Source organism: Bos grunniens, chromosome 21, assembly GCF_055505025.1.
Source record: "Bos grunniens cultivar Pamir isolate PY7600 chromosome 21, Bosgru_T2T1.0, whole genome shotgun sequence".
NCBI classification, from domain to species: Eukaryota; Metazoa; Chordata; class Mammalia; order Artiodactyla; family Bovidae; genus Bos; species Bos grunniens.
The window spans coordinates 62,323,289-62,339,521 of record NC_141185.1 but is presented as its reverse complement, the minus strand read 5'-3'; the positions used below and the strand labels follow the sequence as shown (position 1 = coordinate 62,339,521).

Here is a 16,233-nt window from a genome sequence, read left to right as displayed (position 1 = left end):
ACACAAGGTCTAGATCCAGGCTCCATCTGGAACATAGTCAAGCAGGGTCTTCCCAGGCTAACTTGCCTTTTTTCCATTTCTTGGCTCCACTAATTGCCATTATCTTCCTGCTTATCTCTGGGCCTTGTCTTGTCAACTTCCTTAGTAAATGTGACTTTGATGACTTTGAAGTAATCAAGCTTCAGATGATACTAATACAAGCGTACAAACAATTCTGACTGCAGCTTGCTGATAATTAGACTTAATTTAGGCTATCAGGAACAGTTCTGCTCCCCTAATCCAAGGAAAAATGGCACTCATGTTCAGCAGGAAGCAGCTTCAGAAGTCAGACCTTCACCCTTCAGTGGCCCTCAAGAATGAGAAGCAGTAAGGAGGAAGAGGTGGGGGTGGTGTTATTGCCAGAAGTGCTCCAGATTTTTGCTCAAAACCTGCCAGGCCCCACCTTTAGCAGGAGTTAACATAAATATTTAAGTTAAAGGATCCAAGGATAAGAAAGAAGGCCACAAACAAAAAAGATGGCCAGGAACCTGACCTCCAACAAACCCTGAGTCTCATTATACATTAATTTTACTAAATTAGCCTACTATTCTTAACATGACGCACCTACTGGTGGCCAGGACCAGCCATTAAAGACCATAAAAAGGATAAAAGCAGAGTGGCATCCTACTCCCTGGAAAAAGTCTTCCTAGGTAGACTAATGCATATGCCTCTCCATCATTAGCCTCACTCCTCCTCCCTTTGTCTTATCTTTAATATCAAATCCCTTTCATCAGGTGGGCAAGAAGTTGGTCTATGAACTTAGCTCTTGCTTCTCAATTCGTTGGCCACTGAATAAAGCAAGAACCTTCCAAGGCTATGCTAGGGCCTGAATAAGGCTCATATGATTTAATTCAGTAACGATTTCTTCATTCATTCTTTTGAAGGAGAATTAACTACCTCCTAGGGGGTCAGAATCTGGAGAAACAAAGGAAAATTAATCTTCATCTGAGGCTAAACTAGAATGGTTAATTCACAACTTTGCAGCAATAAATAACTCAGCAATCCCACTACTGGGTATATACCCTTCAGTTCAGTTCAGTTCAGTCGCTCAGTCATGTCTGACTCTTTGCGACCCCATGAATTGCAGCATGCCAGGCCTCCCTGTCCATCACCAGCTCCCGGAGTTCACTCAGACTCATGTCCATTGGGTCAGTGATGCCATCCAGCCATCTCATCCTCTGTCGTCCCCTTCTCCTCCTGCCCCCAATCCCCCTCAGCATCAGAGTCTTTTCCAATGAGTCGACTCATCGCATGAGGTGGCCAAAGTACTGGAGTTTCAGCTTTAGCATCATTCCTTCCAAAGAAATCCCAGGGCTGATCTCCTTCAGAATGGACTGGTTGGATCTCCTTGCAGTCCAAGGGATTCTCAAGAGTCTTCTCCAACACCACAGTTCAAAAGCATCAATTCTTTGGCACTCAGCCTTCTTCACAGTCCAACTCTCACATCCATACATGACCACAGGAAAAACCATAGCCTTGACTAGACGGACCTTTGTTGGCAAAGTAATGTCTCTGCTTTTGAATATGCTATCTAGGTTGGTCATAACTTTCCTTCCAAGGAGTAAGCGTCTTTTAATTTCATGGCTGCAGTCACCATCCGCATGGATTTTGGAGCCCAGAAAAATAAAGTCTGACACTGTTTTCACTGTTTCCCCATCTATTTCCCATGAAATAATGGGACCAGATGCCATGATCTTCATTTTCTGAATGTTGAGCTTTAAGCCAACTTTTTCACTCTCCACTTTCACTTTCATCAAGAGGCTTTTTAGTTCCTCTTCACTTTCTGCCATAAGAGTGGTATCATCTGCATATCTGAGGTTATTGATATTTCTCCTGGCAGTCTTGATTCCAGCTTGTGTTTCTTCCAGCCCAGCGTTTCTCATGATGTACTCTGCATATAAGTTAAATAAGCAGGGTGACAATGTACAGCCTTGACGTACTCCTTTTCTTATTTGGAACCAGTCTGTTGTTCCATGTCCAGTTCTAACTGTTGCTTCCTGACCTGCATACAGATTTCTCAAGAGGCAGGTCAGGTGGTCTGGTATTCCCACCTCTTTCAGAATTTTCCACAGTTTATTGTGATCCACAGAGTCAAAGGCTTTGGCATAGTCAATAAAGCAGAAATAGATGTTTTTCTGGAACTCTCTTGCTTTTTCCATGATCCAGCGGATGTTGGCAATTTGATCTCTGGTTCCTCTGCCTTTTCCAAAACCAGCTTGAACATCAGGAAGTTCACGGTTCATGTATTGCTGAAGCCTGGCTTAGTGAATTTTGAGCATTACTTTACTAGCATGTGAGGTAAGTGCAATTGTGTGGTAGTTTGAGCATTCTTTGGCACTGCCTTTCTTTGGGATTGGAATGAAAACTGACAGTCCTGTGGCCACTGCTGAGTTTTCCAAATTTGCTGGCATATTGAGTGCAGCACTTTCACAGCATCATCTTTCAGGATTTGAAAGAGCTCTACTGGAATTCCATCGCCTCCACTAGCTTTGTTTGTAGTGATGCTTTCTAAGGCCCACTTGAGTTCATATTCCAGGATGTCTGGCTCTAAATGAGTGATCACACCATCGTGATTGTCTGGGTCGTGAAGATCTTTTTTGTACAGTTCTTCTGTGTATTCTTGCCATCTCTTCTTAATATCTTCTGCTTCTGTTAGGTCCATACCATTTCTGTCCTTTATCGAGCCCATCTTTGCATGAAATGTTCCCTTGGTATCTCTGATTTTCTTGAAGAGATCTGTAGTCTTTCCCATTCTGTTGTTTTCCTCTATTTCTTTGCATTGATCACTGAGGAAGGCTTTCTTATCTCTTCTTGCTATTCTTTGGAACTCTGCATTCAGATGCTTAGAAAACCACAATTCAAAAAGACACATGAACCCCAATGTTCACTGTGGCCTATACACCACAGCTAGGACACGGGAGCAATCTAGATGTCCACTAACAGATGAATAGATAAAGAAGTTGTGGTACGCATATACAGTGGAATATTACTCAGCCATAAAAAGGAATAGACTTGAGTCAGTTGTATTAAAGTGGATGAACCTCGAGCCTGTCACACAGAATGAAGTGGGAAAGAGAAAAACAAACATACTATATTAAAGCATATGTAAGAATCTAGAAAAACCATGCTGATAAACCTGTTCACAGGGAAGGAATGGAGATGCAGACGTAGAAAACTGACTTATGAACACAGTGGGGTAAGGAGAGGGCGGGATGAACTGGGATAGTATTGACATATATACACCACCATGTGTAAAACAGAGCCAGTGGGAAGATGCTCTATAACACAGGGAGCCCAGCCTGGTGCTCTGTGAGACCTAGTGGGGTGTGAGGGCGGTGGGGGGGGTGGGGTGGGGTGGGGTGGGGGGGGTGGGGTGGGGTGGGGGGGCGGTGCAGGGAGGCTCAAGAGGGAGGTGATATATATATATATATATATATATATATATATATATATATATATATAAAACAGCAATTATCATCCAATTAAAAAAAAGAATAAAATACTGCAAAAAAAAAAAAAGTCATCCACAAAATGTTAGTGCCTCTCAACATCCCCTACCTACCCCTTCTCTTCTGCCAGCCAACAAAGGCTAGTGAGTGGGAGGGTCCTCAGAATCAGTCCTAGGCAGAAGTGAGCAACGTGTGGGTCTGAGTGATGACTCTGGGCAGCTCCAAGCACCCAGCTGGATGGCACAGGATGGCACATGCTGGGAGGAAGTTTGGTCAGAGGCCGCTTCAGCCCTTCCTCCTCCCCTGCAAGCCCAGTATCAGGACGCACCTACCCGCGTCTCGGGAAAAGGCCACCTCCACGCCCTGCACTGCCGCCCGCCTGCTGACCGCCTTCATGCTGACCTCTGACGCGATCACTTCTGGCCCATCCAGAAGGCACACGCCGCACTCGGGCCGGAAGCCCCGGATGTCGGCGTCTCGGTAGCCTCGGTTCTTGCTGCACTGCTCCAGAAAGATGGCCTTGGCGGCGGGGTCCACGCCCACATGCACAACGAACTGTGTGAGCACATGTGGAGGCAGAAGATTAGGGAAACTGAGGTCCCCTCTGCTCTCCAGACGGTTCAGAGGGAGAGCTCTGGGGAGCAAGACACCCCAGTCCCCCAAATGTGCCACCATCACATCCATCCCCTGCCGCTCCCCTTGATGAATGTGCTGGAACGAAAAATCACTGGATAGACACCTACATGGTATCTAATTTAAATATTTTCCTATTTCAAAACATTTTTATATGGCAGTGTATTCCTTTTTTCCCTGGGGGGTCCCAGCTGGTATCTAAGACTATCCCAGGAGAAGCTTAGTCTTTCCCTGGAAGCTTCCATCTCTTTTATGAAATTTTAATAAAGGAAGTTAATAACAGTCTAATAAAATACTGTTAGAATTTTTTGAGCTGATTATTTTTCCTCTTTGAAAAATATAGCTCATTATATTATCAAAACATTAGGGTATCATCTTAAAGGTCTGGTGGTATTTGTTCTATTAATATCATCTGGTCTTCATATCTGGAGGATGTTTGTACCAGTTTCCTGCATAGTAACTCTGTTCTGATAAAATATTCTGGGAGTGATGAAATGGGCCTCTCCAGGTGGGCCACTCTCCCACCTCCGGGTGGGGGCCACCCTCCAAATGCTCTCCTAGGCCAAGAGGTCCTTGCCTCTCACCCCATCTCACAACCCACCTGCTCTGCAAGGGCCTGGCTGGGACTAGCCCAGGGGCCTCTCTGTTAGGTGGGAACTACCTTTGAGTCCAGGCTGGGAATAAAGCTTCCTTTTCTTTTCCTCCTTCTCTCTTTCCAGAGTCTTATTCTGAGATTCTACTCTGTATTTCATCTTAAACTTTTATAACCAGACCCTTTTGAAATTGTCTGGGCTGTTACTGGTGGGCAGGGGGCAGGATACACTTGAGCCATCAACCCTAGAACCAGGGTCCTGGGGTTCACAGGCTCTGGGTCTCCACACATAATCATCCCACCCCCCGCTCCCATCCCCACTGCCTCCCTTGCTGTCATTTACTTGTGGTTGAAGATCTTCCCAGATTCTGGTGACCCTTTGTTTCACTTCCCTGTAATCCACCGGCAGCTGAAGAGTCTGCAGCTCTACCTCCATGTCATTCCCCAGGCCCAGTTTGGAGAGTTCCTGCAGAAAGAAACAGGTGGGTCACCTCGCTTGCTGGAGGGCCACAGGGAGCTCCTCACAAGCCAAGTTCAGGGCCATCCAGTTCGTTGCTGGGGCCTTTGGGGGCCTGGACCTGCCCTCAAGGAGCTCCCACAGAGGCGACGGGTCAACAGTGGGCCAGAGCTCCTGCTGCCCGCACAAAGCCCCATATAGTTGCCCTTGTCAAGGTGCACAGACCCCAAAGGCATGTCTGACCCAGTCTGCAGGTCAGAACGGCGTTCACAGAAGGGATGCAGGGTACTTCTAGTGGACAGATGAGGGTGAGCCAGATGGAGAAGCTGAAGGGTGTATAAGACAGAGGGAGGTGCACCCGGAGCTGAGAACAGAAATTCATCACCTCTGTCTTGCAGATGGAAGTCCAAAACCAAGGTGTCAGCAGGGTGATCCTGCCTCTGAACCTTGCCGAAGGCGCCTACCTTGCCTCTTTCAGCTTCTGGCAGCCCCCAGTAGTCCTTGGTTTGTGGTAGCATAACTGCGGTCTTCACATCATCGCCCCTTTGTGCGTGTCTGTCTTTCTGTCCAGGTTTTCTGCTTTATAACAACAACCCACCCATGACACTCTCTAAGGTAGTGCTTTCCAGAAGGCTGATTGCTTCACTACTGCCAAACCAGAAAGTTCAGGAAGGCCAAACTGTATTTCTCCATGGCCTTTATAGTTATAGGCGTGGGATGGAGTACGTTGGATACCGAAGTGAAGTGAAGTGAAAGTCACTCAGTCGTGTCTGACTGTTTGTAACCCCATGGACTAGACAGTCCAAGGAATTCTTCAGACCAGAATACTGGAGAGGGCAGCCTTTCCCTTCTCCAGGGGATCTTCCCAACCCAAGGATCAAACCCAGGTCTCCCACATTGCAGGCGGATTCTTTACCAGCTGTGCCACAAAGGAAAGCCCAAGAATACTGGAGTGGGTAGCCTATGCCTTCTCAGGGGCTCTTCCGACTCAGGAATCAAACCCGAGTCTCCTGCATTGCAGGCAGATTCTTTACCAGCTGAGCTCTCGGGGACCAGGCATTTCTGTGTGCTTTACTTATCTGAAAGTCAATACCCAAAGGTCCTGCTTCTCCTTATCAGCTGTTTCTTTTCAAGCTTCCAATGCGGTGCTCAAACAGCCTCAACTACAAGCTGGCATTAGAATCCCTTCCCTGCTGGATTCCAGTGGACTCAGAGTCTGGGGCTGCACTCCACAACTGGCCACCTTCACATTTCAGGGCAGGAAATAGAAACAGGCAATTTAGGTGAAATAAATACAGACATCACACTTTGCCTCACACCAGCTCAGCTCACCTTTTGCATCAACTAGATTAAGGAAAACATCTAATGTTTAGAGATCTTTGGATGTCAGAAATGCAGATAAGGAACTGCAGACCAGTATAAACTTGAACTTTTTCAAGGATTACCATGGAATTATCCTCCAGGATCCTCCTGATGCATTTTCTTTTCCTAACTGGTGTGTCACCCTCTACCTCTTTCCCTCCCAGTTGTCCCAACACGGGGAGCTGGCACCTTGGCAGGTCTGCCATGTCACCAGCTCCAGGGATTCTGCTAAGGAGCAGGCAGTGTCCCCTGGAAAGAGGTGACCACTGCCGCCCATACTGTGGGGCTGGAAGTCCAGGGGCTTGCTGGTTCCCCTGGAGCCCTTTGAGCAAGAGGAGCAACAGATGGAGCCAACAGACACCTCCCACTGAGGACAGAGGTTAGACAGGAAGGTAACTACACCACCATGGGCTACAGGCCTCCTGGGGCCTTGGCCAGGCTGCCTGGATGGCTCTAGGAAGTCTGCAGTCATCCAGAGATCACTAGGTTTTGTGGTCAGCTGTACTGGTATTGGGAGAGGGAGCTATGGACTAAAAATATGTCCCTGACCCAAATTCGTATGTTGAAACCCTAAGGTTTAGATGAGGTCATGAGGGTAGGGTCATGCATGGTGGGATTTCATGCATGTATGCACGCATACTAGGTCAGGTGTGTCTGACTCTTTGCAACCCAGTGGCCTCTAGCTCACCAGCTCCTCTGTCCATGGGATTCTCCAGGCAAGAATACTGGAGTGGGTTGCCATGGCCTCCTCCAGGGGATCTTCCTGACCTAGGGGTCGAATCTGCATCTCCTGGGTCTCCTGCATTGGCAGGCAGATTCTTTACCCCTGAGCCACCTCGGAAGCCCACATAATGGGACTAACACCCTTATAAGAAGAAGAGAGGCCAGAGCCTTTCTTTCTTTGCCATTTGAGGCAGGACACAGCCAGAAGATACTGTAAGTCAGAAAGAAAGTTCTCACCAGGAACCAAATCTGTTGGCACCTTGATCTTAGACTTCATTTACTTCTCTGTGAGAAATGCATGCATGTTGTTTAAACTACTCAGCCTGCAGAATTTTGTTATAGCAGCTTAAGCTGACTAATACAGGGGAGCTTCCAGCTGGTAACGAGATAAGTCCTGGTTGAGTTTCAGATGCCTTCCAGTTCATCCATCCAGCTCATTATAACTCTTGAAAGTGACACAGACAACCCGGGACTGAAGTCAGAAACTGATTTGGGAATCTGAGGAACTCTCTCCAACCTGCAATCATGCAAAGAGTCTCCAGGCACTGCCTCATGTGGACGCTCGGCTCCCTCAAGCATGTGTTCTCTCTAACGCCTACACACACACACACACACACACACACACACATGCACGGTGCCCTGGGCCATCTACACTGTGACCCATGGCAGACAATAGCATTTTACAAAGACTAAACCAAGCTGGTGGTCATCAGCAGCCTAAGCCTGGAATGAGGAGGGCACAGGGCAGAAGGGGGCACATGCAAAGTGAGATCCCACTAAAGTGAGACTCCAAAGGGCACGGACTTTGGAGTCACAAAGATGCAGGTTTGAGACCTGGCTCTGCCATCCATTTTTTTTTTTTTTTTGGCTACAATGGGTCTTTGTTGCTGTGCTCGGGCTTTAGTTGCAGAGACTGGGGCTTCTCTTGTCGTGGAACACAGGCTCCAGGCGTGGAGGCATCTGTAGTTGCAGCACACGGGCTTGGTAATTGCTGCTCATGGGCTCCAGAGCGCGGGCTCCAGAGCGCGGGCTCCGTAGTCATGGTGCGTAGGCAGAGGTGCTCCACAGCATGTGGGATTTTCCCAGATCGGGGATTGAACCCGTGTCAGGGGACATCGGCAGGTGGATCCCTACCCACTGTGCCACCAGGGAAGTCCTGCCACCTTTCATTGGGCAAATGTGGGCATCTTATTTAGCTTTGGTGCACCTCTGTTTTCTCATCTGTGAAATGGGCATAAATAAAAGTTGGAGATGCTTTCACAAATTTTAAATGATTCACAAAAAGTGCCCAGCACAGTATCTGTCACATAATTGGGGCTTTATATGAAGGCCCAATATGTATAATTAGTCCATATTAATTGGAGAAAGTCATGCAAGAGGGATTTATTAAAAGTAATATTTATTAGAATTTGATTACTTTTAGCCTTTCAGAAGCAGGGAGTAGAATATTCTGCGTAAGCAGACGGCAGACAACTGGTTGCCACCACCCTTTCTGCCAAGGAGGTTGGTAGTTTTAGCAAAGAGAGCATCAGTTCTATGCAGAGACAGCCAGGGGTTTGTACCTTCCAGACTGGCACACTTTCTCAGCTAGAATTGCAGAGTGTTTTGTGCCCAAGGGGCCAGGGACAAAGCCTGGTATAACTCTTACCAAAGTGGAATTCAGGGTACTGCTCTCGCCAGAGGAATCACCAGGCTCCACGGGGAGCTAAGAGCCTGTGCCAGGCCCCCGATCCTTCAAAAAGCCTGAACCCCACCAGTCACAAAGGCCCTTGGGAATAAGGGAGCCCCACCTTCTGCCTCTTCCACCCACTTCTTCCTGCCTCCATGTAGTCCAAAATCTGGTTGCCAGGAACACACAGAGATTTAACAAAGAGAACTCAGTTGCTCTCTGAATTTTTTTCAAATCCACCAAGGCTGTGGCACCAGCTGGTGCTGCAGAATGGTTGCTCTTTTTCCACAATCTGAGTCTTCTCTCATCTAATGGGAGTCTGTGGCTAGTACCATGAAGCAGGAAAGGATTTCTTCATTCAAACTTCTTGAGTGCTTGCAATGTGGTCCTCTGCTAGAGCATGGGCTGTCTGGGAGGTTCACATTCTCAGAGGAGATGGAGTATAGGAATGGGAAGTGATGGCAAGACTCCTGGTTCTGGTTCCAAGGGCTGTGTTGGGCCACACTGGGCTGTGGAATTCTGAGGACCTTCAATTATTAGGTGGTTAGGAAGGAGCTTAGACTCCATGTCTTCCTCTTCCTATTGTGTGTTTGTTGCTCAGTTGCTCAGTCTTGTCCGACTCTTTACAACCCATGGTAGCACACCAGGCTTCCCTGTCCTTCCGTATCTCCCAGAGTTTGCTCAAATTCATGTCCACTGAGCTGGTGATGCCATCTGGCCATTTCATCCTCTGTCATCCCCTTCTCCTCCGGCCCTCAATCTTTCCCAGCATCAGGGTCTTCTGAGTCAGCTCTTCACATCATGTGGCCAAAGTTCAGCTTCAGCATCAGTCCTTCCAATGAATACTCAGGGTTGATTTCCTTTAGGATTGATTGGTTGGATCTCCTTGCAGTCCAAGGGACTCGCAAGAATCTTCTCCAGCACCACAATTTGAAAGCATCAATTCTTCAGCCCTCAGCCTTCTTTATGGTCCAACTCTCACATCCATACATGACTACTGGAAAAGCCATAGATTTGACTATACGGACCTTTGTCGGCAAAGTGATGTCTCTACTTTTTAATATGCTGTCTAGGTTCATCATAGCTTTTCTTCCAAGGAGCTCAGTTCAGTTCAGTTCAGTTGCACAGTTGTGTCTGACTCTTTGCGACCCCATGGACTGCAACATGCCAGGGTACCCAGTCCATCACCGACTCGTGGAACTTGCTCAAACTCATTTCCTTGAGTTGGTGATGCCATCCAACCATCTCATCCTCTGTCATCCCCTTCTCCTCCTGCCTCAATCTTTCCCAGCATCAGGGTCTTTTCCAATAAGTCAGTTCTTCGCATCAGGTGGCCAAAGTATTGGAGTTTCAGCTTCAGCATCAGTCTTTCCAATGAATATTCAGGACTGATTTCCTTTGGGTTGACTGGTTAGATCTCCTTGCAGTCCAAGGGACTCTCAAGAGTCTTCTCTAACACCACAATTCAAAAGCATCAATTCTTTGGCACTCAGCAAGCATATTTTAATTTCATGGCTTCAGTCACTGTCTGTAGTGATTTGGAAGCCCAAAAAATAAAGTCTTTCACTGTTTGGGCAAATTATTGAAACTTGCCAAGCCTCAGTTTCCTGATCTTCAAAACGTCGTAGAAACAGGACCTTCCTCACAAGGGCTGCTGTGAAAGTTAAGCAAGACCATCCACGTGGAGTTACAGCCTAAGAGGACTGCCCAGAGGGGCTTCTGATCTGAGCTTGGAGGACTAGCAAGAGTGTTCAAGGGGAAGAAATTAAGGAGTGGGAACTTGGAGGTGTGTGCAAACAGCCTTCCCTCCTCCCTTCTTACCCCCTACTTCCTTCCTTCTGCCCTCTCTCTGTCCCTCCCTCCCCTCTCTTTCCCTTCTCCTTCCCTCCTTCTCTCGCTCACTCGTCCATCAGGCATCAGATGTGGATATGGCAGAGACCCTCCTGGGGCCTCTGTGCTGGGCTCTGGGTGAGGGTCTTGTGTGCCTGTGTGTGCGTGTCTGCGGGCTGACCATGGAAGAGGAAGCGATAGCCGGTTCTTCTTGACCTGCAGGGTTGGAAGGAACCTGGGAGCCATCGGCTGGTCCTGGAGATCCAGGCCCGTGCTCCCTCCAACCCCATCTAGGCTGGAGGTGCCCCACGGACACAGAAACTAGGGGCAGACCTGGGAGGGGCTCACCAGGCACAGGAAGAAGCCGTGGAGGTGACTGGGGGTCTGACGTATTAAGTACAGGACAGCTACCAGTGGAGCATAATGCAGCTATTATAAACGATTTTACAAAGAATGTGTTGACACAGGAAAACCCATGAAAAGAAACCAGTTTAAAACTAAGGATCTCAGACTGTTTCCTGCAGCCATTTATGGAAATAGGAGCATACTGACAACGAGGAGAATTAGGGGAGATTCTCATTTCTGTCTATATTTGTCGTAACATTTTTAAGGTGTATGTAGTATTTTTCCGGTTCTAAAAGCTTAACAAATAGTCTGGCTGATAATCAGACCAGCTGCCTCAGCAGCACTCTTGCTATCTGCAGGCAGTATGCCCAGCACCTCACCCCAGCCCCCTAACCTTGTCACCATTTTACAGATAAGGAACCTGAGGGTGAGTTTAAAAGAAGGGAGCCGTTCCAGAGACCCTCACAGAGGAGATGCCGCCACAACAGTGGGGTCAGCTGCTTAGGGCTGACCACAGCTCTCACCAAGGGCTTGGAAAATCTTAGGATTGTTTCCAGGTCACACTCTTTTCCTTAACAAAGCCAAGTTCCGCTCTCCACATTTGACAAATGTCCAGCCTATGCCCAATATCCTTTTGTTATTCCTCCAAAAGTCCAGTAATGAACAACAGTAACCCAGTAATTCTTGATCCTCTGCTTAGAGCAGTTGTCTCCAAATATTTTTGACCACATGCCACTATTGATGAAAAGATTTTAGTATGCACACATGCATACACACACACACACACACACAATATCATTAGCTGGTATCTTCATGTCTCAAGGCATGATACATTTTTCATGTGGGCTTCACTGTTCATATTCATTTTACATACAAGTATATGTAAATCTGTATTTATAATGGTTCCCTTAATTCTTCCCTCTTTTTGGCCAATTTCTTATGAGACTGTTACTGTTTTTACATCACAATGTAACTGGCAGAGGACTCAGATGAGGTTAGATAAAGGATCACTTGGCTGTTTTCACATGTGTTCAGGTTTGCATCATATTATCCTGTATCTGTGGGTTTCTTGAAGATCCTTTTTGTAAGGATTTCTTGATCATAATTTGAGGCTTAGTTTAATTAAAACTGGATAATATTAATTCTGAAACACATTAACTGAAGTGAAACACTTTATCAGTCAGTCTAGTCACTCAGTCGTGTCCGACTCTTTGCAACCCCATGGACTGCAGCACGCCAGGCTTCCCTGTCCATCACTAACACCCAGAACTCTCTCAAACTCATGTCCATTGAGTTGGTGATGCCATCCAAACATCTTATCCTCTGTCATCCCCTTCTACCGCCTTCAATCTTTCCCAGCATCAGGGTCTTTTCAAATGAGTCAGCTTTTTGCATCAGGTGGCCAAAGTATTGGAGTTTCAGCTTCAGCATCAGTCCATCCAATGAATATTCAGGACTGATCTCCTTTAGGATGGACTGGTTGGCTCTCCTTGCAGTCCAAGGGACTCTCAAGAGTCTTCTCCAACACCACAGTTCAAAAGCATCAATTCTTCAGTGCTCAGCTTTCTTTATAGTCCAACTCTCACATCCATACATGACCACCGGAAAAACCATAGTCTTGACTAGACAGACCTTTGTCAACAAAGTAATATCTCTATTTTTTAACATGCTGTCCAGGTAAGTCATAACTTTTCTTCCAAGGAGCAAGCATCTTTTAATTTCATGGCTGCAGTCAACATCTGCGGTGATTCTGGAGCCCCCCAAAATAAAGTCTGACACTGTTTACACTGTTTCCCCATCTATTTGCCATGAAGTGATGGGACCAGATGCCATGATCTTAGTTTTCTGAAAGTTGAGCTTTAAGCCAACTTTTTCACTCTCCTCTTTCACTTTCATCAAGAGGCTCTTTAGTTCTTCTTCACTTTCTGCCATAAAGGTGGTGTCATCTGCATATCTGAGGTTATTGATATTTCTCCTGGCAATCTTGACTCCAGCTTGTGCTTCATTCAGCCCAGCGTTTCTCATGATGTTCTCTGCATAGAAGTTAAATAAGCAGGGTGACAATATACAGCTTTGACGTACTCCTTTCCCTATTTGGAACCAGTCTGTTGTTCCATGTCCAGTTTTAACTGTTGCTTCTTGACCTTATTACAGATTTCTCAGGAGGCAGGTCAGGTGGTCTGGTATTCCCATCTCTTTAAGAATTTTCCACAGTTTCTTGTCATTTACACAGTCAAAGGCTTTGGCATAGTCAATAAAGCAGAAGTAGATGTTTTTCTGGAACTCTCTTGCTCTTTCAAGGACCCAGTGAATGTTGGCAATTTGATCTCTGGTTCCTCTGCCTTTTCTAAATCCAGTTTGAACATCTGGAAGTTCACAGTTCATGTACTGTTGAAGCCTGGCTTGGAGAATTTTGAGCATTACTTTACTAGCGTGTGAGATGAGCGCAATTGTGCTGTAGTTTGAAGATTCTTTGGCATTGCCTTTCTTTGGGATTGGAAAGAAAACTGGCCTTTTCCAGTCCTGTGGCCACTGCTGAGTTTTCCAAATTTGCTGGCATGTTGAGTGCAGTACTTTCACAGCATTATCCTTTAGGATTTGAAATAGCTCAACTGGAATTCCATCACCTCCATTAGCTTTGCTCGTAGTGATGCTTCCTAAGGCCCATTTAACTTCACATTCCAGAATGTCTGGTTGTAGGTGAGTGATCACACCATTGTGGTTATCTGGGTCATGAAGATCTTTTCTGTATATTTCTTCTCTGTATTCTTGCCACCTTTTCTTTGTATTTTCTGCTTTTATTAGGTCCATACCATTTCTGTCCTTTATTGTGCTCATCTTTGCATGAAATATCCCCTTGGTATCTCTAATTTTCTTGAAAAGATCACTAGTCTTCCCTCATTCTATTGTTTTCCTCTATTTCTTTGCATTGATCACTGAGGAAGGCTTTCTTATCTCTCCTTGCTATTCTTTGGAACTTTGCATTCAAATGGGTATATCTTTCCTTTTCTCCTTTTCTTCTTTTCATACCTATTTGTAAGGTGTCCTCAGACAACCATTTTGCCTTTTTGCATTTCTTTTTCTTGGGGATGGTCTTGATCACTGCCTCCTGTACAATGCCACAAACCTCTGTCCATGGTTCTTCAGGAGCTCTGTCTACCAGATCTAAGCCCTTGAAACTATTTGTCACTTCCACTGTATAATCATAAGGGATTTGATTTAGGTCATACCTGAATGGTCTAGTGGTTTTCCCTACTTTATTCAATTTAAGTCTGAGTTAAGACCTACAAGACGTTCTAGAATAAACACCCCCAAAAGATGTCCTTTTAATTATAGGGGACTGGAATACAAAAGTAGGAAGTCAAGAATCACCTGGAGTAACAGGCAAATTTGGCCCTGGAGTACAGAATGAAGCAGGGCAAAGGCTAATAGAATTTCGCCAAGAGAACGCAGTGGTCATAGCAAACACCCTCTTCCAACAACACAAGAGAAGACGCTACACATGGACATCACCAGACGGTCAACACCGAAATCAGATTGATTCTATTCTTTGCAGCCAAAGATGGAGAAGCTCTATACAGTCAGCAAAACAAGACCGGGAGCTGACTGTGGCTCAGATCATGAACTCCTCATTGCCAAATTCAGACTGAAATTGAAATACTTTATAACAAATTAAAAATGATTCAAAAATGGAGGGCCTAGCACCATGGTGTCTCTTGCTCCAAGGGTGATGAATTCCCTTTTGCTTCAGGAAATCAAGCTTGTTCAGGGACCTGCAGATGTACAAAGCCAAGCTAGCTTTGGTACAGCTATGAAATATTGTTCAAGGATGATTTCATTTTTATAGACTAATAGAAATTCACACCCATTAGGTGGCCAATATAAGAAAATAACAACTGTTGGCAAAGATATGGAGAAATTGCAACCTTTGTGCACAGTTGGTGGAAATGTAAAATGGTGCAGCTGCCATGGAAAACAGTATGGACATTCCTCAAAATATTAAAAATAGAATTACCAGATGATCCAGCAAGCCTAAGTCTTATCAAAAAGAATCAAAACGCAAGAGCTCAAAGGGCTATTTGCATATTCATATTCAATGCAACATTATTCACAATAGTCAAGAGATGGAAGTAACCCAAATGTCCGCTGATGGAGGAACAGATAAACAAAATGCGATCTATACCAACAATGGAATATTAATCAGCCTTAAAAAGGAAGAAATTTATGGCACATGCTACAACATAGATGAGTCTAGAGGACAATCTATGCTGAGTGTAACAAGCCAGTCCCAAAAAGACATACTGTATAATTCTACGTAACTGAGGGATCTAAAGTGAAAGTGAAAGTTGCTCAGTCGTGTCTGACTCTTTGCGACCCCATGGACTATACAGTCCATGGAATTCTCCAGGCCAGAATACTGGAGTGGGTAACCTATCCCTTCTCCAGCGGATCTTCCCAATCCAGGAATCAAACTGGCATCTCCTGCATTGCAGGCAGATTCTTTACCAACTGAGCTATCAGGGAAGCCCATGAGGGATCTAAAGTGGTCAAATTCATAGAGACAGAAAGTAGAATAATAGTAATCAGGGATTTGGGGGAAGGAAAATGGGGAGATGTTCAACAGAGTTTTAGTTTTGCGAGATGGAAAGTTCTGGATATCTGTTGCACAATAATGTGAATACACTTAACATTACTGAAATGTACACTTAAAAATGATTGAAAAGGTAAGTTTTATTTTGGTAAATTTTAAATGGTAATTAAAAAAAAAACATAGAAATGAAAACCCTGATATTTTCATGCCACGCTCCAATGGATCAACTTGCAAACTTGCAACTTTGCATTTTCAAAATCATTTTGAAAATGATTTGGGGTCCTCAAGAAAGCACTGATGTAGGGAGTATTGGTGGACAAAAGTTGGATGGCCCTGGACACCTCTCATCTCTGCATAGGAGGTTGGGCAGAAAAGGGTTAACCCAGCAGGCAGGGGCTGCTCAAACTCTGCACATTGCCAACAAACACCTGTCTTCAGGACTGGCCCTTGGCTGGCTCCTGGGAGAAAGAGCTCTGAGCCCTCGGGGTGTTCTGCCTGATTAGAGCAGTTGTATATGCCTGTGGCCTTCGGTCACATCATGCT

The 16,233-nt window shown here is 45.7% G+C and overlaps 1 protein-coding gene across 6 annotated transcripts in view; it reads right to left on the bottom strand.

Moving 5' to 3' along the window:
• PGPEP1L (pyroglutamyl-peptidase I like) overlaps nt 1-16,233 on the bottom strand; it is an 83,374-nt gene that overhangs the window by 19,270 nt on the left and 47,871 nt on the right. For 2 of the 6 annotated variants that reach the window (XM_086365385.1, XM_086365387.1), the window contains 2 exons: nt 5,057-5,179; nt 3,821-4,043 (listed from right to left, as the gene is read on the bottom strand). In XM_086365385.1, coding sequence (XP_086221511.1) covers nt 3,821-4,043; nt 5,057-5,179 — 346 coding nt within the window. Of the gene's footprint in view, nt 1-3,816; nt 4,044-5,056; nt 5,180-16,233 lie in introns of all 6 variants that reach the window. The other 4 variants (XM_086365386.1, XM_086365388.1, XM_086365389.1 and 1 more) reach the window with 2 other exon arrangements.